The sequence below is a fragment of the Lampris incognitus genome, chromosome 11 (genome assembly GCF_029633865.1).
Source record: "Lampris incognitus isolate fLamInc1 chromosome 11, fLamInc1.hap2, whole genome shotgun sequence".
NCBI classification, from domain to species: Eukaryota; Metazoa; Chordata; class Actinopteri; order Lampriformes; family Lampridae; genus Lampris; species Lampris incognitus.
In genome coordinates, this window is record NC_079221.1 from 7454298 (window position 1) to 7478476 (window position 24179).

Genomic DNA, 24179 nt, shown 5'->3' on the forward strand with positions numbered 1-24179 from the left:
GTAAAAAGGTCATAGAGCATGTCGTTTTCTCTGTCATGTTCATCGTCACAATGAGCTGTGGCACCAACTGTACTGATATTTGCTTTACTTAAAGTGTACGCTTTGCCGTCACAGCTGATTAAGGCCAAAGGTTGGATGCTACCACCAGCGCCAGAAACGATCCAGACGCGTACGGCAGAAGAGGGCAGAGATCAACCGCTTTGCTCTTGAGTGTCCGGTCTCTGGTGACCTATCATAAGAGTGTCAGTCCATGGAAGGTCATGCCCCAGTTAAGCCTCACCTCACAGATGGAGCGATGGAGATGGCTGATGGAAAACCAGCAGCCTGCCAAGCGGACCCCCTGGGGGGCCTGTGTGGCCATTTCATTCAACAGATTGTGCCCTTGAATGACAATTTCTCATTTGCAACTGCCTAAAACAGCTCACGGTATTCATTCAGCAAACTTGAATTCAATACCAAATTTGTATTAGATAACATATCGTTGGCTGTGTGGGTAAAAAGAAAATGATGACAGATATCCACTATCTTTTTTTTGTTTGTTTGTTTTTTTAATCAGAATGTTCATAAATAGTTTAACTATTCACATAATTTTACAGTGAGGACGCTAAAGCATCTTCTGACCGAATCATAGTGACCTTATGGAATTACCATTGATGAACATAACCATAGATCATGTCTCATATTCATATGCGGTGCAAAAATGCTTAAGGCCCAATAGTTTGCCAGGCTGATAGTATATTAGTTCTAAAGCATCCTAGATACAAAAGAAAAGGTATAAAACATAAGATTTCACGGTCTTTTATGTACACGTATTCAACAATATGACAAAAACATTCATGAGGGGTGTGAGGAAGAATCTTTAGGGAAATCGACCGACAGGTAAAGGACAGCAGTTTGGAATTTCCTGCTCGTAGGGAAGGAAAAGCCTGTTAAACCTGAGAGCCCTGTAGCACAAGCCATCTTACAAATCTATTTTGCAGAGAAAAGGCTTAAACTAGAGTTACATATTGTGCAGCATGCCCCCCCCCCGCCCCCTTGAAATCCATTAAGGGAATCTAGGCATCCAAATGACAGGCCCTTATTGCCCATTTGCTACCTGGCTGATGAACAACCCTTAGTGCCTCTATTAGCCTGCCTCAAGTGTCCTTGTCAGAGCACTCCTGCATGATTCACCCCGTTTTCGCTCTAACCTCACTTAGTATGCAAACTCTTTATATTCAGAATGTTATGATGTTAAGGGAAAATCCAATTATTATCTAAAAACCAACCCTCGTCCAAGTGGATCACTCCTATGAGAAAGTAAGCCCCGCCGATACATAACCCGCAATTTAAGTCAAACAAGTTGATCAAACTCAGTACCGAAAGAAGTCACCTCCACCTCCCAGTTTGCTTTGGACTGCAAGATGCACCGCTGAACCTCTGCACGCCTGTAACTCTTTGAGCTTTTGTTGGGGAATCTTTGGCCTTGTGTGTGGGCTTTTGCCATTGACAGCGCTCCCAGACAATCCTCCGGTCATCTCTCCCGTGGCTGTGCTCAGAAATCCCGATTCAAGACGGGAGTCACAGCATCGCTCTGCGATCCAGAGGGTGTGCACCGACCATCACTACACATGTCTGCAGGTTACTTATTCACAGACAGTAGCAGGTTGATCTGAAAACAGGGCAGCAGAACATAAGGGTTATTCGTGTTTAGCCAGCGTGTCTGTTTCTCAAATGAGGTTTGGTGCATCTTAAATCTGTTAGACGCCTTCTGGGTGCGCTCTGACACTCCGGCTCACCTGCTCCATGGAGGGGCAGGCAATAATTTGAAGGTCTTCGCCGCTGTATTCCTCCTGAAGCAAGGCATGCAGTCTCTGGAATACCTGCTGGATGTTATTCTGGGGAAAAAAGGCATCCTGTTACTGACTGCTGGAAGGGAATTAATACTACATTTCCATCTGGCCTAAGTCCCTTCCCTTGCTTGTTTCCATGTCAACCGCAGTAGTTTGTCTCTCTCTCTCTCGCTCTCTCTCTCACACACACTCAGGCTCGCTTTACCCAGCACTTTGATGAGCAGTATGTAGGAAAGCACAAAGATTTCACTATCAGTTAATGTCAGCTGAAAATATATTGGTGATAACAAACATGCTGTGTTATCATCATGGCAGTATCAAGGCTTTAAGAATGACGTGGGAATAGATTGACTCAGATGATCTGTACTCCACCCTTGTACTTCCTGCCACCCACCCGAACAGGCTTGAAAAGAATGAATTCTGTGTCTTTGTTAGCCAAGTACAAGGACATGCTCTGTAATGTGCTTGGCAGTTTGCTCTTCATCACCCGGTATGTCGCCATCACTATATCGTTGATCTTTGCTGAAAAGGGGAATGGGGAGGAAAAAATTATCAGTGGCATACCTTCTAGCACATGCTACAGAGGCTGCAATGAATTGTGATGCCAATGGCAATTCCTGAAATAAATCTTACCTGGCTGTGCCCATGGCTGCTGGGAAAGATTGTATGTGGGGCCGCCTTGGATGGCCATAGTTTTCAGAGCAGCCACCTTGAGTGTAGACACAGCCACAGTGCAGATGAAAAATTCAGCTGAATTGTTTGAAGGTCATCCATGCAAATAAGTACAACAACAATCTTTGGAGGACAAGGGAGTGTTCCAACTGTAGTCTCAGATCTGAGAATCGGAGCCTATCACTTGATTTGACAATGGTGCAACCAACAGAGCCAATCCAAAAATATGCTTTTGTATCAGACAAAGGATAGCATTTGTCCCAGAAAACTGAAAACACTGCACTATATAGAAAGAACGACTGACAACAAAATGCGGCAGCAGAACTATTGAATGATGAGCTGCAAAACTGAAATTGGTGGAGAATGCAGTGGGCTATCACACACACGCACAAACACACACACAATACAACTTGATGGATCTGGATTCCTATGTTAAATGGCGAACTTTGTACCTTTTCGTTTTGTCAGTATAATACTGTGACCTTCTGTGATCAGTGGACAGGCAAACAAAGGTTTTAAAAGGTAGAAAAGAAAGAAGAAAAAAAAAATACCGAAGGTCAGGATGTGCAGTCAGTGCCTAAGGCTAAGTCTGCCTGTTCTCTCTAACAGTTACCTTGGTGAGTAGCTCCTCAATGTTACCCACAAATATCTGTGTCTGCTGCTGGATGAACTGCTCACAGCTGAGCTTCAGGTGCCGGTCCACATCCTTCTTAGAGTCAATGTAGTGCTCCTTTATCTCTGGTGTTCCCTGGGGGCCACAGGGGAACAAAAAAGATTTAGTTCCATCGACTGGTGTGTCCCCCCCGGCAGGGCGCTATCAAAGCAACTAAAATGTATATGAAATATATATATTTCTGAAGAAAAAAGAACTCTACCTCTAACAGGAATTCAAGTATGGCGTTGTGACTGTTCAGTCGGAAGAATTTTGGAACAGCCTTGGGGTTTAGGATTTTGAAGGCAGCATCTGAACACAGAGCAGTGATTAGGCCTCCGTTGGAATAGAATTAGACTGCCCTCTAGTGCCGCAAGTTATACATGACCTTGACCATGGTGTGACGAGGGCATTCATGAGCATGTCTGCCCTCTGAGCCGTCAGTTAATATACATTACAGTGTTAGATTACATTGTTATTTCCACATTAATTGTTTCCATTGGTGCATGTGATGGCCACAAGTTCCTTAATGGCCACAAGAATATAATAACTGGCTTTATGGAACACAACAACACCCTCTTCTCTGCCTTTAATTATCTCACCTCGAGTCTTCTTCAGGTCCAGCGAGATTTCTTTGATGGCAAAATCGGTATGGAAGGGAGCAATCTGCTCACGCATTATCAGCAGGTGTTTGATCAGGAAGAGTTGCCCATCTATTTGTGTCTACAGAAGATGAAACCACACTGTTAAATCCACTGCAGGCAGCCATCAGCAAAGGGCATCCGCTGGCTAAGCGAGTCACATAGAATACATAAAAGCATAGGTTTGAGATGATGAAGGATAAGCTGGATAACTGCTAATTAAACAAAGCTGCAGTGGGACAAGTCACTGCAGGGAAAAGGTGGTTGGCAACATTTATTGCTCACATAGCGACTAAAACATGGGGATAAAAAGACATTTTCAATGTGGGGTGGAAACATTCAGAGAAATTGGTGTTGCTATATTAATCTAAAGTGTTGGTTTGAAATGTGCAAGTTACCACAGATGGCACTTTTGATGGTGGGAAAAACGGATTAATAAAGGACGGTCTGTTGGGTGTTGTGATATAGAACCATCAATCTAAAAGTCTGAATCACATCTGCCTAAAGTAAGAGACCTCTTGTTGAAAGCGTTTAAATAAAATACAACCTATTCTCATGGACAAATCTTCTTCGGCTGCTCCCATTAGGGGTTGACACAGCGAATCACCCGTTTCCATCTCTTCCTGTCCTCTGCATGTTCCTCTGTCACGGCAACCACGCATGTCCTCCCTCACCACATCCATAAAACCTCCTCTTTTGTCTTCCTCTTCAGCATCATTCTCCCAATATACCCAGCATCTCTCCTCTGCACATGTCCAAACCATCTCAATCTTGCATCTCTTGCTTGGTCTCCAAACTGTCCAACCTGAGCTGTCCCTCTGATATACTCATTCCTAATCCTGTCCTTCGTCACTCCCAATGAAAATCTTAGCATCTTCAACTCTGCCACCTCCAGCTCCACCTCCTATCTTTTCATCAGTGCCACTATCTCCAAACCATATAACATAGCTGGTCTCACTACCATCTTGTAAACCTTCTTTTTAACTCTTGCTGGTACCCTTCTGTCACAAATCACTCCTGATACTCTTCTCCACCCCCTCCACCCTGCCTGCACTCTCTTCTTCATCTCTCTTCCACACTCCCCGTTACTTTGAATGGTTCACCCCAAATATTTGATGAACTCATCCACTTTCGCCACCTCTACTCCTTTTCTTCATCATTCCACTGCCTGCCTCTAGTTCACACATATGTATTCCATCTTACTCCTACTCACTTTCATTCCTCTTCTCTCCAGTGCATACCTCCACCTCTCCAGGCTCTCCTCAACCTGCACCCTACTCTCGCTACAGATCACAATGTCATCCGCGAACATCATCGTCCATGGAGACGCCTGCCTGATCTCGTCCGTCAACCTGTCCATCACCACTGCAAACAAGAAAGGGCCCCGAGCCAATCCTTGATGTAATCCCACCTCCACCTTGAATGCATCCATCATTCCTACCTCGCACCCCACCACTGTCACACTGCCCTCAGACATATCCTGCACCACTCCTACATACTTCTCTGCCACTCCCGACTTCCTCATACAATACCACACCTCCTCTCTCGGCACCCTGTCATATGCTTTCTCTAAATCCACAAAGACACAACGTAACTCCTTCTGACCTTCTCTATACTTCTCCATCAACATTCTCAAAGCAAACATCACATCTGTGGTGCTATTTCATGGCATGAACCCATACTACTACTACTACTACTACTACTACTACTTTCGGCTGCTCCCGTTAGGGGTCGCCACAGCGGATGATCCAATGTGGCATGAACCCATACTGCTGCCCGCTAATCATCACCTCTTCTCTCATGCTAGCTTCCACTACTCTTTTCCATATCTTCAAGCTGTGGCTGATCAACTTTTATACCTCTACAGCTTTGCACATCACCCTTATTACTGAAAATCGGTACCAGTATACTTCTTCTCCACTCCTCAGGCGTCGTCTCAGTTTCCAAGATTTGTGTTAAACAATCTAGTTTAAAACTCCACTGCCATCTCTCCTAAACACCTCCATGCTACCACAGGTATGTTATCTGGGCCTTTCCACTCTTCATCCTCTTTATAGCAGCCCTCACTTCCTCCTTGCTAATCCACCGCACTTCCTGATTCACTATCCCCACATCATCCAACCTTCTCTCTCTCATTTTCTTCAGTCATCAGCCCTTCAAAGTACTCCTTCCACCTTCTCAGCACACTCTCCTCGCTTGTCAGCACACTTCCACCTCTATCCTTCCTCACCCTAACCTGCTGCACATCCTTCCCAGCTTGCTTCCTCTGTCTAGCCAATTGGTACAAGTCCTTTTCTCTTTCCTTAGCGTCTAACCTCTCATACAACTTGTCATACGCCTTTTCCTTTGCCTTCGCCACCTCTCTCTTCGCTTTATGCCACATCTCCTTGTACTCCTGTCTACTTTCTTCACCTCTCTGACTATCCCACTTCTCCTTTGCCAAACTCTTCCTCCACAGACTTTCCTGTACTTTCTCATTCCACCACCAAGACTCATTGTCTTCCTTCCTCTGTTCAGATGACACACCAAGTACGTTCCTAGCTGTCTCCCTCACTATTTCTGCAGTGGTTGCTCAGCCATCTGGCAACTCTTCACTACCACCCACTGCCTGTCTTCCTTCTTCAACTTCCACCATTTGATCCTTGGCTCTGTCTTCACTCTCTTCCTCTTGATCTCCACAGTCATCCTACTGACCACCATCCGATGCTGCCTAGCTGCGTTCTCCCCTGTCACTACCTTGCAGTCTATTCTTATGGACAAATACTGATCCTATTTACTGTATCACAAGAAAAGATACTTTGCCAGCTGCTTTCAAGCTCTGAAAAAAAAAGGAAAAAAAAAGCAGTGCTGTACTCTAAAACAACTGTGCCAACCTTGTTTTTAAGGATGATATCAGAAGCTTTAAGCAGGGACTGGATGCAGGCAGATAAGGCTTCTTGAGACAAACCCTGGAAGACTGCTCTCTGGGGAAAAAAACCCAAACCACAGCATGTAAAACAGCGGAATAAGAGACGCTGTCTTGGGGCGACAATATAACAAATCACAAATGCAGTTGTAGACAGTGGCATGCCAACACTCACATCTATACACCTGTATAGCTTTGACAGGCAGACCAGTGTCCGCCTGACAGTAGGGTACCACATGCCGTGCAGATCAGCAGGAGAGATGGATGTCTGCAGGCGTGACGCCTCTACAATCCCTGTATTTACGGTGCAAAGGAGGAAGAGCACGTCGGTCAACTGGAAACCTTTTGGTCACCCCCGCACCGAAAATAGCGAGGAAACACGTTCAGAATATGGAAACGCAAAACCTTACCAGTGTGGCTGTTTCTCCTGGCATCCGAATCCTCGAGCTGCACATCTGAGAACGCAGACTCCTGTGACGCTGTCTTCGTTTGCTCTTCCTTCAAGCTCTGTGCAATTCTCTATTGCAAAAAATAAAGAAAAAATAAAGTAATGCTTTGCAAAAATGTCACTCAAACTACAGGTATGAAAATTACTTTTCCCTTCTTTTTCACTGCCAAACTCAAAAATTAATAAACACACCTTTACTTACCTTAAACACAATATATAAAAGAGAAAAAATGAAACTGCCTAAAGGCCTTTACACACCGGGGCATTTTTTCGTGTGATTAATTCGTATGTCAATATATTTTTCCAAACTGTCGTTTTTGTCATGAGTATTTTCACACAGAACATGGATATTATGTGGCGGAAAAGCTACGTAACAAGATCGATCTTTCTGAGTTTTCACACCACGAATAAAGGCATCAACCAATCAGGTTGAGCGGAACGGACGTCACAGCACAACTCCTAATGACAATGGCAGACCGGTTGATTGCGTTTCTTGTCATCCTGTATTGTATGACAAAGGACACAAAAATATAAAGACAGCGAACTCAAGGACAACGTTCGGAGAAGCAGTGCTGAACATGTATGCTGTCAGGACAGTGAGCAGCTCATGCAGTTTACTTATGGGTGTAGTGGAGCTGGTAGCAAGGCAACCTGCCCTTGCCGACCCAGAGCCGGTCACGGCACACCGCAACGGAGGAAGTGTGCCCAGCAGGGGGTCCTCCCCATGACCCCGAAGGGAAGAGGAGGAGATCCCTACGCACCGCCGTACCTGCCTGAACCCGCCAGGTTGAGTCCCTACGAATTTGCAACAGAAAGCTGGGTTTCTATCGCAAATTCGTATCGCTGCTGGTATGAATAGTTTTGATGTGAAATATTCGCAGATGATTACTTCGCATCTTCGTGTCATTGATTTGACATGTCCCCAGTGTGTCAAGGCCTTTAGTTAATTGCAGTGTGTGCAGATACAACCAAATAATTTTTTTCAAGCTTAACCTATTATTAAAGCTATGTTAGGTGACGAATAACAGACAGATGAGGATCCCTAATATACTCACATCACCTTGTATCAGTTCATTCAGCTTATTCATAACTTACACAAATTGTTAATGAGAAAGTTTTGAGGTTAATGTATGTCAAGTTAGGGATGGAGTAGGTTGGTTACACAATCCAAGATATACCCTGAACCAAGATCATAAGTCTGCCAACAGAGATATTGTATTTGCAGTGATTTTTTTTTGGATTTTTAAAAAAAAAGTACATTGCATATCCCTTTCAGTACAAAAGATTCACCTCCATCATCTCCAGTTTCTCTGGGTAAGCAAGGTCCCCTGGAGCCGGGTTGTAGCCAGTGATATCCGTCTGAATGTAAATGTGAGTCCTGTAGACAAGCCTCTCCTGGACATCCTCAAGCATCTGCTTCACTACTGCGTCAAAGGCCCCCAACTGTCCAGCTACCAAGTGCGCACACACACGCACACGCACACATACACACACACACACACGCACACACAATTTAGATCAGGGGTTCTCAAACTTACTACTCAAAGGTCCGCATCTGATTTTTTTTCCCCAGTTCAGCGGTCTGGAACAATTGGCGATAACAAAATAACATTTAATCAACTCACCTGTAACTTTTAAGCAACATACATTCAAGTTCAAGACAGCCAAGATAGTCAAAATATATCCGAGCCTCGTGGCAGAAATGGCATTGTTTGCCTGCAATCAGTTGTTGAACCTATGCACAAAAGGTGCCATCAAAGTGCCAGCCAGAGACACTAATCAAGCTGCTGCTGGTGATGGGATGTTCTGTGAAGACCTGCCCTACGCTGCCTGATTGGCTCGCACTAGTTTCTTGAGATGGGTCTGGCGGCGGACTGAGGACGCCCCCAACTCCTCCAACCCCTCCCAAACAGTCATACTCTCCACTGGTAGAGTAGGTGCTCATCATCTATACTGTTGTTTCTATCCCTAACCCTCTAAGCCCCTAATCTAACCTCTAACCTAACCTTTGGGAGGTGGCGGGAGGTGTTGGAGGATATGGGGAGGAGTTGGAGGTATCCTCAGTCTGTCGCAAGACTCTGTCGAGTTTCTCTCTTCTCCTCTGTGTTTCAACGAGGGCGGGGCTCAGCCCCTCCTCACTCACTCAGTCACTCACACACACACACACACACACACACACGCAAACAAACACACAGGTGGGTCAATAGGCAGAACGTCAAAATGAAATATTCATTCAAAAATTCACACACAAGACTTAGTATGAAACTCAACCAATTTAGGAAATACAACACCAGTCTTCCTTCCTTATGTTTTCCAGCATCTTCCCATACTCGGGTACTTTTCTTGTTGGGTCCATATCATTTTGATGTATATGGATGTCTGAGATGTTGGTGAAGATGGTGTAGAAATGGTGAACAAAGTTAACCTCACAACCAGAAACAGGTTTTAACTGGCTGGCTGGCTAGAAGAGTCTGGCTAAGATGGTGATCCATTGACAAAAATGTAAGCCCAACTACAATACTGGAGATGCTCTATGGCGAAAGGTTGTAAACTGCCCAGTACAACAGAACCGGTTGTAGCGGGCAGTTCTTCTCCAAGTTACATGAACTCAGAATGGAAAAGAAAATAGCATACCATTGTTATGAACGTGGTCCTCCAGCATCTCATTCTTGAGGATGCCACAGAGCTCAGACAGGGTCTCAAGGTGGATGACATGGATGATTAGCGGTCGGAGGACATCATACAGGGACAGACACAACCTTTCCAGCAGCTCGCTGTTAGGGTCAAAAATCAATTTAGTTCTCTTTCTTCCCTTTGCCACTTATAAAACGACAATTTGAAAACTTGTGTTCACTTTTAAAGCAGAGAAAAAATGAATAGGATTTTCTGAAAAAAAAGTCTGGTAAGCTGGATTTTCTTTATATATATATACACTCACCGGCCACTTTATTAGGCACACCTGTCCAACTGCTCGTTAACGCAAATTTCTAATCAGCCAATCACATGGCAGCAACTCAATGCATTTAGGCATGTAGACATGGTCAAGACGATCTGCTGCAGTTCAAACCGAGCATCAGAATGGGGAAGAAAGGTGATTTAAGTGACTTTGAACGTGGCATGGTTGTTGGTGCCAGACGGGCTGGTCTGAGTATTTCAGAAACTGCTGATCTACTGGGATTTTCATGGACAACCATCTCTAGGGTTTACAGAGAATGGTCCGAAAAAGAGAAAATATCCAGTGAGCGGCAGTTCTGTGGGCGAAAATGCCTTGTTGATGCCAGAGGTCAGAGGAGAATGGCCAGACTGGTTCGAGCTGACAGAAAGGCAACAGTAACTCAAATAACCACTCATTACAACCGAGGTATGCAGAAGAGCATATCTGAACGCACAACACGTCGAACCTTGAGGCAGATGGGCTACAGCAGCAGAAGACCACACCGGGTGCCACGCCTGTCAGCTAAGAACAGGAAACTGAGGCTACAATTCGCACAGGCTCACCAAAATTGGACAATAGAGGATTGGAAAAACGTTGCCTGGTCTGATGAGTCTCGATTTCTGCTGTGACATTCGGATGGTAGGGTCAGAATTTGGCGTCAACAACATGAAAGCATGGATCCATCCTGCCTTGTATCAACGGTTCAGGCTGGTGGTGGTGGTGTAATGGTGTGGGGGATATTTTCTTGGCACACTTTGGGCCCCTTAGTACCAATTGAGCATCGTGTCAACGCCACAGCCTACCTGAGTATTGTTGCTGACCATGTCCATCCCTTTATGACCACAGTGTTCTCATCTTCTGACGGCTACTTCCAGCAGGATAACGCGCCATGTCATAAAGCTCGAATCATCTCAGACTGGTTTCTTGAACATGACAATGAGTTCACTGTACTCAAATGGCCTCCACAGTCACCAGATCTCAATCCAATAGAGCACCTTTGGGATGTGGTGGACCGGGAGATTCGCATCATGGATGTGCAGCCGACAAATCTGCAGCAAATGCGTGATGCTATCATGTCAATATGGACCAAACTCTCTGAGGAATGTTTCCAGTACCTTGTTGAATCAATGCCACGAAGAATTAAGGCAGTTCTGAAGGCAAAAGGGGGTCCAACCCGGTACTAGCAAGGTGTACCAAATAAAGTGGCCAGTGAGTGTATATATATATATATATATATATATTTGCACTGTTATACAAAATAGCAACAACATGTTACAAAATGTGTATTTGAAAATCGTGCATCAAAACAACTCTTAAGTATGTGTGACACAATATAGTACTTAGCATGTGTTGCAAGACAGGTTCTTAGTGTATTTAATAGCCATATGTTTGTGTAGTTTGATCGTGCGAGGACTGAAGTGAGTTCAACTCACTCTAGCTTTGGTGTAGGTTTTGAGAAGAACTCATTATAGAGCTGGTGTTCATCCTGGCAGACGTGAACCATGAAGGCACAGCCGCTGCGCACCTGTGGGAAGCCACACAGAATTAGCCCCATAGATCAGCACAAAATAAATGGCTCACATTGAAATAAACATACAGACGAGCAGCTGCATAATCATGATCTTCTATACGAGGCAGGTTTGAGGCTATTTCAGCAACATACAGCATAAAGCTTTTGCAGGCTAGCTGCACATCAGTTACATATGTCAAAAATTCAGAAGACAAGGGGCGTCCGGGTGGCATGGCGGTCTATTCCGTTGCCTACCAACACGGGGATCGCAGATTCGAATCCCTGTGTTACCTCTGGCTTGGTCGGGCATCCCTACAGACACAATTGGCCGTGTCTGTGGGTGGGAAGCCAGATGTGGGTGTGTGTCCTGGCCGCTGCACTAGCGCCTCCTCCGGTCAGTCGGGGCGCCTGTTTGGGGAGGGAGGGGGAACTGGGGGGTGGAATAGTGTGATCCTCCCACGTGCTACGTCCCCCTGGCGAAACTCCTCACTGTCAGGTGAAAAGAAGTGGCTGGCGACTCCACATGTATCAGAGGAGGCATGTGGTAGTCTGCAGCCCTCCCCGGCTTGGCAGAGGGGGTGGAGCAGCGACTGCGGATGGCTCGGAAGAGTGGGGTAATTGCCCAATTGGGGAGAAAAGTAAAAAATAAAAATTTCAGAAGACGGAAAAATTTGGATGGTTTTTTTGCTGGCTGGAATGTCACCAGGGCTTTGCCCAAACAGGCGGTTCTAGTCTAGTTCTAGTTAGAGCTGGCCATGTCTTACCAGTGCACAGTGATCTTTGCTGTTTTGACTGGTCAGGTCAGTGATGGTGGAAGTGATACTGGGACTTAGGAGCTGCTCTCTCTGGTCCAGGTAGCACTGGTGGATCTCATCTAGCAGCTGATGGTATCTGGTCACACAAAATTTTGCAGTACAGCGCGAAGTTGAGATAACCAAATTTAGTGCATGTGCAATACAAAAGTTATGTAATACGGAAGGCTGGTATTGGTGTGCAGAGATCTCAGTACTTACTCCGGAATCTTCTCCGCTCGCTGCTCTACCTGCTCAATCAGTGACTGAAAAAAAAAATTATATATAAAATGATGTATATTGGGCTTGTAACTCATTTAAATGGAAGAAAAACGATCAATTAAACATTAAACTCACTCTGACTTTGGGTGCAGCTGCTCTGTATTTCACGTAATAAAGTGTAAATGCATTGTCAGCATTAGCCAAGCCCAGCGGATCCTGTGAAAAACATTAAGTGTTGCCTCAACAACAGTCCACGAGAGACAGAGGAGACATGTTTCTATTGAAGACAAAGCTACTCGTCATGTAAGGTGAATTGTGACTCCAGAAGGCGGCGGTGCTTTAGTCTTACCCTTTTTGTTAACTGGCTTGTGAGATTTTGCATAGTGTTCACAACGTGGCTCTTCATGAAGTGCATAGCTTTGGAAAGACATTGTTTAAACTTAGCCAGATAAACAGGATAGTCCTTGAAGTTGGGCTGCAATCGGTAAGGATAAACAAGTGTGAAACAGTTTATCAATCATAGTAGTTTAGGTGGCGCAGAACGTTACAGCAGTCATAAATACTACAGCACACCGACTACTATACAGGTGTAGTGCAGGCGTGTAATAACTGTCATTAATATACTGCATTTTGTTTTCATTGATGTATCAGAAATTGACAAAATGAGCTTAAAACATGGTGAAATCGCTTTTAATTTCAATCCCTTTCAAAACTGTTAAAATGGGTTATAATGCGAGTTATGCAGCAATACAAAACACGGCAGTCATACATTCAAACACAACATGGTATCTGCACATATTGGCAACATTGGCAATAGAAAGTGCACTACTTACATGAGAAGAAACATACTCAATGCAGTCATCCAGCTTTGACAGCATTGGTATAAAGCCTTCGCTATTGACAGACAGGGTGGGGGAATTCAGCTTCTACAAACACAATGGCAGAAAGGAGAGACCGACATGACATTCTTTTTATTTACTTTGGTTCTGAACCAAGACAATTAAAGAACCTCTGTTCCCATGTCCCCTCTCAAACCTAATAAACTCCAAATTAAATATAATTTGTGGTATAATCTCTTCCAAATTGTTAAAACTACCAAAGAAACTCTATTAACTAACCATCAAACATACTTTTCTACTAAACGTTCTTTATAAACTAGTAATCCACTAACGCAAAGAATACTAAGAAGACTTTACAGAAGACCAAAAAAAAAAAAAAAAAAAAGCATTTAGGGTACTAAAATTGGATTTTTTTATGTATTTGGAAAAGTTACCAGTGGGGAGCTTGGAATGTGTAATTTCCTGTTGGCAGTAAGTCTCAAAATTGTTGTATTAAGAAGTACAAGTGTCTTTGTATTGTATTCAATAAACGCTGACAGAGGAGAAAGCAATAGAGATGGCGCTGTGTTTGCTTTTAAATTATATTAAATTTTAAATTATATTATATATTAAATTTTAAATTATGTAACTGAATAACATTTTATGAAAGAAGAAGAAAAACAAGGAGAAGGAGGAAGAAGAAGAGGAAGGAAGAAGAAGGAGGAGGAAGAAGAAGGAAGACGGGGGAAGAAGGGGAAGGAAGAAGAAGACGGAGAAGGAGGAAGAAGAAGAAAAAGGAAGAGGAAGAAGAAGGAGAAGGAAGAAGAAGAAGACGACGACGACTATTTGGAGAGAACTGAATTGGAACAGAAAACATTCATGTGTATGACATACAGGTATAGATAATATCTGTTTTATATCTCATCAGTGACTGTGCCCTGAGACACTACTGTTAATTAAAATCTTGTTTCAAATTTTGTTTGCATCTAGTTTTCGTTTGGTAAAATTACAACTTAAAATCATTGAAATTACACAATTTAACAAAATAATTTGAAATACACATATTTAGTTTGCAAAGGAAACAGACAAGGAAAGGTAATGGATGAAAAAAGAAGAAACAGCATACCGTATTTATGTTTTCCAACTCATTAAAATATGACAGTTTCTGCTGTATGCTCTCTGCCAGGTCAACAAGCTCTGACTGCAAAAACAAGACAATAATAATAATAACGAAATAAGCAGGGACAATTTAATTTCTGTCAAATAGGCCTTTTGAAAGGCTCATATTAAAAATGTATCATATTATTATGATCCAGGGAGAACATGAACAGCTTTCTCAGAAAGTAAGAGACCAGAGAATTGAGATGGGACCCTGTGTCATCATCAAGATGTAAAGTCAAAGTACAGTACAGATGTACAGTAGTTGACTATGTGGACCAATAGAAGGCTTGTTTGTACTTTTTAGATTCAAAGGAGCCTCACTATAGGGTCGTGCTCAGACGTACAAAATATTCTATCTCACATCCACCACAAGAGCCACCTGGGTGTGGTCATAATCATCATTACAACTTCAGCCATTTTATTCACTAGCAAGCATTTTCAAATTTTACATCTCAGTGAAAATCCAAGTATAGGATTAATGTTGTCTTGTTTCTCAGAGGTGTTCATGGTGCCAAATACTGGATTTCCCGATCCCGCACCACAGGAATAACACTTAATAAATAAACCACACTCCAATTTGAATAATTGTTACTGTCAACCAATTGCAAAAGGGTAATATTTTTTATTATGTACAAAAAACTCACAGGCATGCGAAGAGAACATGTCACTTACCTGTTCTTTCAGGAGTTGTTCACAAGCCTCATGAAGGGTCCCTGTCTTATTGGACACAAACAGGTACTGCTTCTGAAGGGAGTCCAAGTGTTCAAGTGCTGAATTGACATCTTTCAGAATAGCATCACATTGCTCCTGGTAGCAATTAAGACTGTCTCTGGTTTTCCTGAAGGAGAAGTAAACTTGTTATCGTGCAATTTTACTGGTAACAAGCGCAATTATAGAACACAACAAACCGTGAATTTACTTTAATACAAATGCACCTATAGGCTCAAAACAATCATACATCCAATAAATATGATATTCATACGAGACAGGCTGGGGAAGTAAACACTTAAAAATAATATTACCTGTATTTTGCTCCCTCATCTTGGTCCATTTTTGTCTGGAGCTTGGCAAACCAAGAAAAAAACTGACAAACAAAGAGATGAGAAAACATAATCATGCATCAGACCAGCTACAGCACATGGATGGCTAGACTTCATGGTCTTTATATCGGTAAAGTAGGGCACCTGTTGTGCTGTCTCTATTCTGTCGCTCTCCATTTCCAGCATCTGAAAGCCCTTGAGCAGAACGTCCTCTGTTGAGTCAGGCACAGTTGTTGCGAACGGGGACTGCAGAGAACGTGATGACAGGCTGCACAAGTCCTCAATGGGCAACTGAAAAACAAAATAAAAATTTTAAACTTTGATTGCTCTAGCTCCAAAATTTTCTCTCACCTGGTCCCAAAATGGTGAAACAAACTCCTGGTCTCTATCAGACCTACTGACTCGCTCACATTTCATCTTCTAGGCTGACCTCATTCCTTAAATGGTCTATAAGCAAGACTCGTAAACTGTCTAGCAGCACTTTGTAGCCACTATGAATCATCCAGTACTACTACTGATGCCAGCCATTATCATTGTGACCTTATTTAGCTGCCACTATTATTTAAGCCTACTATTGTGCACTCCTTAGTCCTGCATATGACGTTTTATGGTCTTATGATGACAATATGTCCGATATGTGGTAAGGAAAATCTACTTTGTACTTTGATTCTCTTATTCACTGCTTCTTGACAATCTACGGCACACATACAGTGAATACACACGATATTATATGCACTCTGGCTATGATATCATTAATATTTAACTGGTACTACTTATTATAATTACAATAATAATACTGATAACACTTCATATAGTTCTACTATGATAATTACCATTTGGCTGATGTACTGCTACTGCTACGACACATAGTATTGCTATATATACCTCTTCAAGAACTACTACCCTGTTACTTGTTCCTTGCACTTATTGTATTCATTAATTTAAAAAAAACTTTCTTGCACTTTTACTTTAGCACTGGTTTTGCTCTTAGATGCTTGTTTAGATGCACTTATGACCTCTGATGACTAGTAATTCTCCTGATCTCCTACGTTAAATGATGCTCTTATTGTAAGTCGCTTTTGATAAAAACGTCGGCTAAATTACTGTAATGTAATGTAATATACTATGTAGCAGATGTACTAGCAGGTTGGACGGCTTGGAGACAAAGCAAGAGAGGCAAGATTGAGATGGCTTGGACATGTGGGGAGGAGAGATGCTGGGTTTACTGGGAGACGGGTGCTGAATATGGAGCTGACAGGGAAGAGGAGAAGAGGAAGGCCAAAGAGGAGGTTTATGGATGTGGTGAGGGAGGACATGCAGGTGGCAGGTGTGACAGAGGAAGATGCAGAGGACAGGAAGAGATGGAAATGGACGATCCGCTGTGGCGACCCCGAACAAGAGCAGCCGAAAGCAGTAGTAGCAGCAGCAGATGTACTACCAATACTCTTCTTCATATAATACTACAATGATATGATTACTATGTGGAAAATGCAATACTATTTCATATAGTTCTGCTCAGTGCATGATATGATTACTATGTAGCGCTTTATGACGCCAGTTGGTAACACTTGAATTTATCTGCTAATCGCTGACTCATGAAAATCGTTTTGGATATAAGCATCTGCCAAATGAATAAAGTGTACATTTGAGACCATATACACCTCTTTATTCTATAGGCACCGAGTACTTCAGTTTGTCAGTTCTCTATGTTTTGTATATTCTCTACAGTTTTTTGCTTTACATTCTTGTAAAGAAAAAAAGTGTGAAGTTTGGAATTTCCCTCGGGATCAATCAAGTATCTATCTATCTATCTATCTATCTATCTATCTATCTATCTATCTATCTATCTATCTATCTGTCTGTCTGTCTGTCTGTCTGTCTATCTATCTATCCACCTGTTTGTCTATCTATCTATCTATCTATCTATCTATCTATCTATCTATCTATCTATCTATCTATCTATCTATCTGTCTGCCTATCCATCTATCTTGACGTGGCGGAGTGCAGTGACACTAGGCAACCTCTATCAAACTTGCCGATAGATAGATAGACATTACCAGCCAGCGAAGAAATATTGCTTTCTTTCAGCACCAAGTCCAACACCACATGAACTATTGTCCATTTCGTCGAGTTTCACTGTCTACCCTGCAGTCAGGCGGCTGTCAGCCAGTATAAAAGTAGCATCCTCGTTAGCTTGCTAGCAGGTTTCAGCGTCCTATCTCTCACCTCTGAGGGAATGGGGAGCGTTTCAGCGGCAGCCCGGACTTCGAACACCGAGTCCGTTTGTCTCTCCGTCAGCGGGGCCATGGCGTCGGTGCGGCGGTCCCATAACGAAAGTTTCTCCCGTGTTTCTTTGTCCGTCAGATCCAAAAGCGACTGTTCCGCGGAGGCCATCGTCTTCTGGACACCAGCAACAACGTCAGCAACGACGGAGCGCCACTTCCTGTTCCGGGAAGTGGGCGGGGCTTAGTCGAAGTAACGTTCGCACTGTCGCGCGGCTCCGCCGATGTTCAAAATCGATCGAACTGCCAGTCAATCAGTCGATCAATCAGACTTTATAGAGCACGTTTTGTACAGTGAAATACAATGCGATGCACGTTTACATTAAAAAAGAAATAAAAAGAAGGCAATGACAAAAAGAAGGAAAGACAACAAAGCTAAATAAATAAATCATATAAAACCTTTATAAAATATTGACAGAAATATCGAAGGAGATAAGAAAGAACTAAATAATAGAATGACCTATGAATCAAAATGAGACTGACTGAATTAGATCAGACAGAACTCATAATCAATCAACAAGATTACACGGGTGGCGCAGTTTCATTAACGTAACCGGTTATTTTCTTGCCCGGTGCGGGATTCGATATGAGGTGTACCGCACCACATGGCGACATCACTAACCGCTCGGCTAAAGGGTCAGACCCGTTAACTAGGGGGCTAACGTGTCTTAGTAGTGTCGCGGTTTTTCTATAGCCCGGATAACTATGGATGGAGGCGGGGACTTTTAGGTGCGACAAACCGGGCTTCACCACCGTTAGCTAGATGGCTGCGCCAATGCTAGGGCTAGCCTGCTAGTTAGCTAGTTAGCCGTGTGCTAATGGGTTAGCAAGCTCACCTCGGGACCAGGGCTGGTGATGGAACAGGGCGGCTGAGCTCTAGGCGGGGGGTGACAGTCTACGATATGGTTACTAAACAGTTCTGGCGCTTTGCCTCTCCCGCGGTGTCTAATATAGTTGCGTCTGTGACAGCGCGAGCTAACCTGTGATTGGCCTCTAGCTGCACGTGCCCAGTGCAACAGTCCAAGTACATCCCCAGGCATTTCCCACTACACTGCCCCCCTCCAGCACTGTTGAGTCCCTTCAACATAAATGAACAACAGACTACAAAGATCAGTCTGATTAATCTAACACGATAAACGGGACAGAACACCCGCGAAATGAACTAGGCCCGGAACAAAGGGCGTCAAACAAATGTGGGTGGTCGCTATCCATACTGGACTCTTGTGACTAGCCTAGTAACCCCCAAGTCAACTAGTCACGTCCGTCAAAGTTAGTCTAGGAGCCAGGCGGGCCTCCGGACTGGCCGGCCCCGTCTGGTGGTGTACGGGAGATGGGACTCAGCGGCGTCGGCTTCGTCTCCTTCTGGGTCAGGGGCGTTGGACTGCCCGCCCGGAGCACAGGCTGCTGTCCCACGACGTTGGGTGATTGTCGACTCGCCTGAAGAGTAGCTGGCAGCAGTGTGTTGGAGCGGCTGGAACCGAGCCGGGGAGCCTGGTGTGCTGGGTCCTCCATCGTCGTTTGCGTGGAACAGGTCCTCCAGCCGGAGATCAAGGTCTTCATCGATCTCCTCCTGCTCTGTCACTCCTTCGTACTCCTCTGTTCTCTGCGCCCCCAGCTCCTCCATGTCAGCAGCGGGAGGACCTCCTTCAGGTGTTTCCTGCGGCCCTATGGCTGGTGCTGGAGCAGACACCAGAGCATTGCGCCTGTCATCTGTGCCCCAGATCTTCACCAGGCAGTCATCTGAGCCCGTGAAAATGCGTCGCCCGGTGCGGTCGAAGGTGACACAGTAGACAGAGGAGAGATGTCCCAGAATCCTCTTGTGCATCTTCATGTGCTGGTAGACAGCTGTAGGCAGTAGCTGGCGTAGACGGTAGGAGCCATTGAGCCGACGCCCATTGCTCGTCTCCACGATATTGGGTGGACTCCCATAGATAATAGGAGGCTCTGGGGGTCGTCCACAGTGCAGAGCAGCCAGCGCTGAGCCCTTCCATACAACATGCTTGCAGCTCTTGTTGGTACGCAGGAGGTTCTGCCTGCCGGCTCCCAGGATGCTGTGGAGACCAGGCACGCTGGCAGGAACCTCTTTCTCCAGCAGTGGACATACTCGAGAACACACTTGGAGTAGGTGGTCTGGGCTGATGTGCCTGTGCAACTTCACCTTGTTAATGTTGTCGATGCCACTGGCCAGGGTCTTGAGCTCGGGGGTGCTCATGCTGTCTCCTACCGGCGGAGGACTTGGAGAGCTATCGCGACGCCGCTCGTCTTCCCATGCTACTCGCCGGATTCTCCCTTTTCCTTCAACCTCTCGCCCCAGCGTCGCTTTTAAGTCATACTCGCGTGCCTCAACCTTCCTGATTGCTTCAGCTAGTGTTTTGGGTTCTGCCCCCAGGACTTCATACGCGATGTTTTGGTTCTTCAGCCCGCGCAGAAAGGCTTCTGCAGCGTAGGCCTCCTGCAGTGTAACACCAACCTGCGGGTATGCCAGTGTGACAAGTCTCCTCACTTCCTCGCCAAACTCATAGAGGGTCATCTCTCTGGCCTGCTTAACCTCGCTGAGTTTACGGCGCGCAGTTCCCTCAGGCAGCTCTTTACCGTAGCAGCGGCGTAACTGGGTGATGAGCGCGTGGTAGTCATCTTTTATCGGAGCCGGCTGCGCGATGACAAAAGACATGGCATTGTCCCTCAGTCGGAGATACAAGGCGTCCAAACAGGTCTCGTCGGTCCAGCCCCTCTTTCTCGCCATCCGTTCGAATGGTCCAACGAAACTATCCCGGTCGCCCTTACCATCAAAAGTGGCGAGGAGCTTGATGTCATTTTCGTGTCCTCGGTCGGGACCTTGTGAGCTTCGGTTGCCGCTCCGACTTTGAAGGTCTCCTGTCTGGCTCTGTTGACCTCTAGAGGAACCTGCCTGCCCTCCAACGCTGTCATCCAGCAGGTTTCGGCCGCCGTTGCTGTCCAGGGACATTTGGCCACCCTGCATCCCGTCGGGGGGTGGTACTGCAGTCGCTCCATTTTTTCCACCATGACCGATCGGAGTGCTGGTAAGTGGTGCGGGCTCACTGGGTCCATTTCCTGTATAGCGCAGGGCTGCTGGGGCCGCTTTGCTGCTCGGCCTGGCTGGCGTCTCCTCGTTGCGCCGGTCGCTCAAGTTAGCCACTGCGGCCATAGCTGCTGGCAACAGGTGATCAGCGCCGTCTCGCTGTCTGGCCCCTGGGTTCTCCCGGGCCGGGATGAACTGCGAGAGTAGGCTCATGTCTTGCACCGTTCTGCTAGTTCGTTCTCCGAGCACAGCCCCTGCCGACCCTACACCACTATCGCTTTGAGGGCTACTAGGAGAAACCCCTTGCTTCACTACTTGAGCGATGGGCGACAAACCGGGAGGCTCACCTTGGATATCTGAACGATGACGGGCCCAATCGGTGCGCTGAATGGGAGGTGTGGGGGGACGAGATCGCTTAGCCACCGCTTCCGCTAGTCCATCGATACGCGCTGTGAGGGCCTCCATCTGCATCTCTATCTGGCGTTGCATCTTAACCTGGGTCTGGCGTTCCATGTTTTCCATCTGGCGTTGCATCTGAACCTGGGTCTGGTTCATGGTTTCCATCTGCGCCAGGAGGAGCTTCATCCAGGCGTGCTCTCCGGGGTCTTCTGTCCCCACACCAGCACCATCCAGACTCAACTCAGACTGTTCTTTTACGTTTTCTTTGTCCTGTGACATTTTTATTTTTCCACTGATTTACGTGACTGCTGAAGAAATTACAGTGCTTCACAAAATGGCTGACTCACTCAGTTGCTAGCTAGCTATAGCAATGCCGCCAAAAAGCTGCTAAATGCTGCTTTGAAATGCTGCAGAATGTCAATGCTAATTAGCTAGCGCCACTGGACGTCCTTTTGTGCACTTTCAGGGTGAAACTCGGTGAAAAACAATATCCTCACAGTGTGAATGGCGTTGAGAAACTAATGAGTCTTTTTATTCACTTTTTCGTTTGGGTTCCACTTCATAAAGAAGTTTCTTATTCTCTTTTTTCGTTGGGGTTCTACTTCACGAAGAAGTACAAAATGGCTTCTTGCTAGCTGGGTTAGCTCACAGTGTGCAGGCTGAATTATGCCGCCATGCGAGCGGGGCAGGATCCTCCGGTGTTGAGATTATGGCGAATCCCAACCTTTTATCCCACTTCTGACACCACTTGTCGCGGTTTTTCTATAGCCCGGATAACTATGGATGGAGGCGGGGACTTTTAGGTGCGACAAACCGGGCTTCACCACCGTTAGCTAGATGGCTGCGCCAATGCTAGGGCTAGCCTGCTAGTTAGCTAGTTAGCCGTGTGCTAATGGGCTAGCAAGCTCACCTCGGGACCAGGGCTGGTGATGGAACAGGGCGGCTGAGCTCTAGGCGGGGCGGGAGATGGATGGCTGCTCTCCGGGGTGCGTGTCTCTCTCTCTCTCTCTCTCTGTACTCTGGCTCCGGTGTGACCGGGTGAATGTCTCTCTCAGTCTCTCTGGGGAAGCTCTCGGGGGTAGTCAGCTAGCTACAGGTACCGAGGCAGTCTGCTGCTAACACTACCACTGCTAGCCACCGTATCTACTGTCCAGCCCAGGATACGCTAGGTTTCCCTGCTCTATCCCACGCTAAGGTGACAGTCTACGATATGGTTACTAAACAGTTCTGGCGCGTTGTCTCTCCCGCGGTGTCTAATATAGTTGCGTCTGTGACAGCGCGAGCTAACCTGTGATTGGTCCTCTAGCTGCACGTGCCCAGTGCAACAGTCCAAGTACATCCCCAGGCATTTCCCACTACAGTAGTTTACAGTCGTCACTCTCTCCCGGAAGCGCGCCCTCGCCCTCGTTATTCCCGCGCTCCGAAGAGACTTCTGAGGATCTGCACACTTCCGGATCCCACCGCTGCGACCAATGTAACTGGTTATTTTCTTGCCCGGTGCGGGATTCGATACGGAGCGTACTGCACCACATGGCGACATCACTAACCGCTCGGCTAAAGGCTCAGACCCGTTAGCTAAGGGGCTAACGTGTCTTATTAGTAGTTTACAGTAGTAATCCAGTCCAAGTATCTCCAGAAGAGTAGTTTACAGTTGCATATCCACCCCAGTACAGATATTACCTTCAGATGTCTTTACTTTTCTTTTTTTTTTGTTGGCAGTGATTTAGACAACTTTACAGTTTGACAGATTCTTACAAGGGAAATATGGAAAATCCACAAAAACAAAATGATGACGGATAAAGCAAAGAAGTGATGCTAAGGGACATTTTAAGCAGCATCCGGCCATTGCTCCGTGCTTTTGAAACACCCACACTTGGTATTTTCACTACCCGAGTGTATTTTCTGTTCTGCTTCTTGTTTGTCTGATTTCTGAGGATCAGGGTGGATTTTCTGGCTCAGGACTTGAAACAGGCAGGCTTGCGCATGTTTACCTTTGGGGGGGATTTTGTTCATGTGTGAATCTCAGCCTGGGCGGTCACGAGTGGTAAAATATACAAACCTCTGAGTACCACTTCCCTTTAATCACTTCCAATTTTTTAATTATTTGGTTCTTAAACAATGTGAATTTTACGCCCGGTGTGTGCACATCTTCACTTTGACCTTTTGTAACCCACTCACATTTCTTGCATGGGTAAGGATTTCTTATTAATGTTACTTGATGACTCTTTTGCACAACTGTTACTTCCTACTTATCACATTCTACCACCGTGCAACAAAGCGCCTGTTGACCAGTCCACCATTGAGGCAGTTCTAGATGTTACAAGATTTTCTTTTTTAGGATTTTTTAAATAATCTTTTTATTGCATTTTTGCACAGAGCAAAAATGTAAACGTGCCTGTGAGTTTTACCCCATGAAAACCAAACCCACCAACCAATAACCCACTCTCAACCCAGCCAACTGCACCCTAAATTGAAGAAGCATTTTTTTCAAAAATTCTTACAAGAGTGTTAAATGTTTCTGTTGTCATATCTCATGTGTTCTGATCTTATTCTGTTTGTATCTATCTATCTATCTATCTATCTATCTATCTATCTATCTATCTATCTATCTATCTATCTATCTATACACACCAATCTATCTATCTATACACACCACACAACCTGCCTAATATTGTGGAAGTCCCCCTCGTGCTACCAAAACTGACCCATCGAGGCGTGGACTCCACAAGACCCCTGAAGGCGTCCTCTGGTATCTGCCACCAAGACGTTAGCAGCAGATCCTTTAAGTCCTGTAAGTTGCCAAGCGGGGCCTCCATGGATCGGACTTGTTT

The 24179-nt window shown here is 45.3% G+C and overlaps 1 protein-coding gene across 1 annotated transcript; it reads right to left on the reverse strand.

The window, feature by feature from the left end:
• Window positions 1-540: 540 nt before the first annotated feature.
• Window positions 541-18032, reverse strand: cog3 (component of oligomeric golgi complex 3). Its single transcript, XM_056289464.1, has 23 exons — window positions 17854-18032; window positions 15772-15918; window positions 15610-15671; window positions 15260-15425; window positions 14553-14627; window positions 13442-13534; window positions 12958-13083; window positions 12744-12824; window positions 12609-12652; window positions 12360-12486; window positions 11519-11610; window positions 9785-9924; window positions 8441-8601; window positions 7113-7221; window positions 6878-6996; window positions 6671-6760; window positions 3759-3879; window positions 3380-3468; window positions 3118-3252; window positions 2466-2541; window positions 2227-2354; window positions 1779-1877; window positions 541-1651 (listed from the first exon to the last, which is right to left on the reverse strand). Exons 1-23 carry the CDS (start codon window positions 18019-18021, stop codon window positions 1622-1624), a joined length of 2478 nt encoding a protein of 825 aa, XP_056145439.1. The 5' UTR covers window positions 18022-18032; the 3' UTR covers window positions 541-1621.
• Between the last annotated feature and the right edge of the window lie 6147 nt (window positions 18033-24179).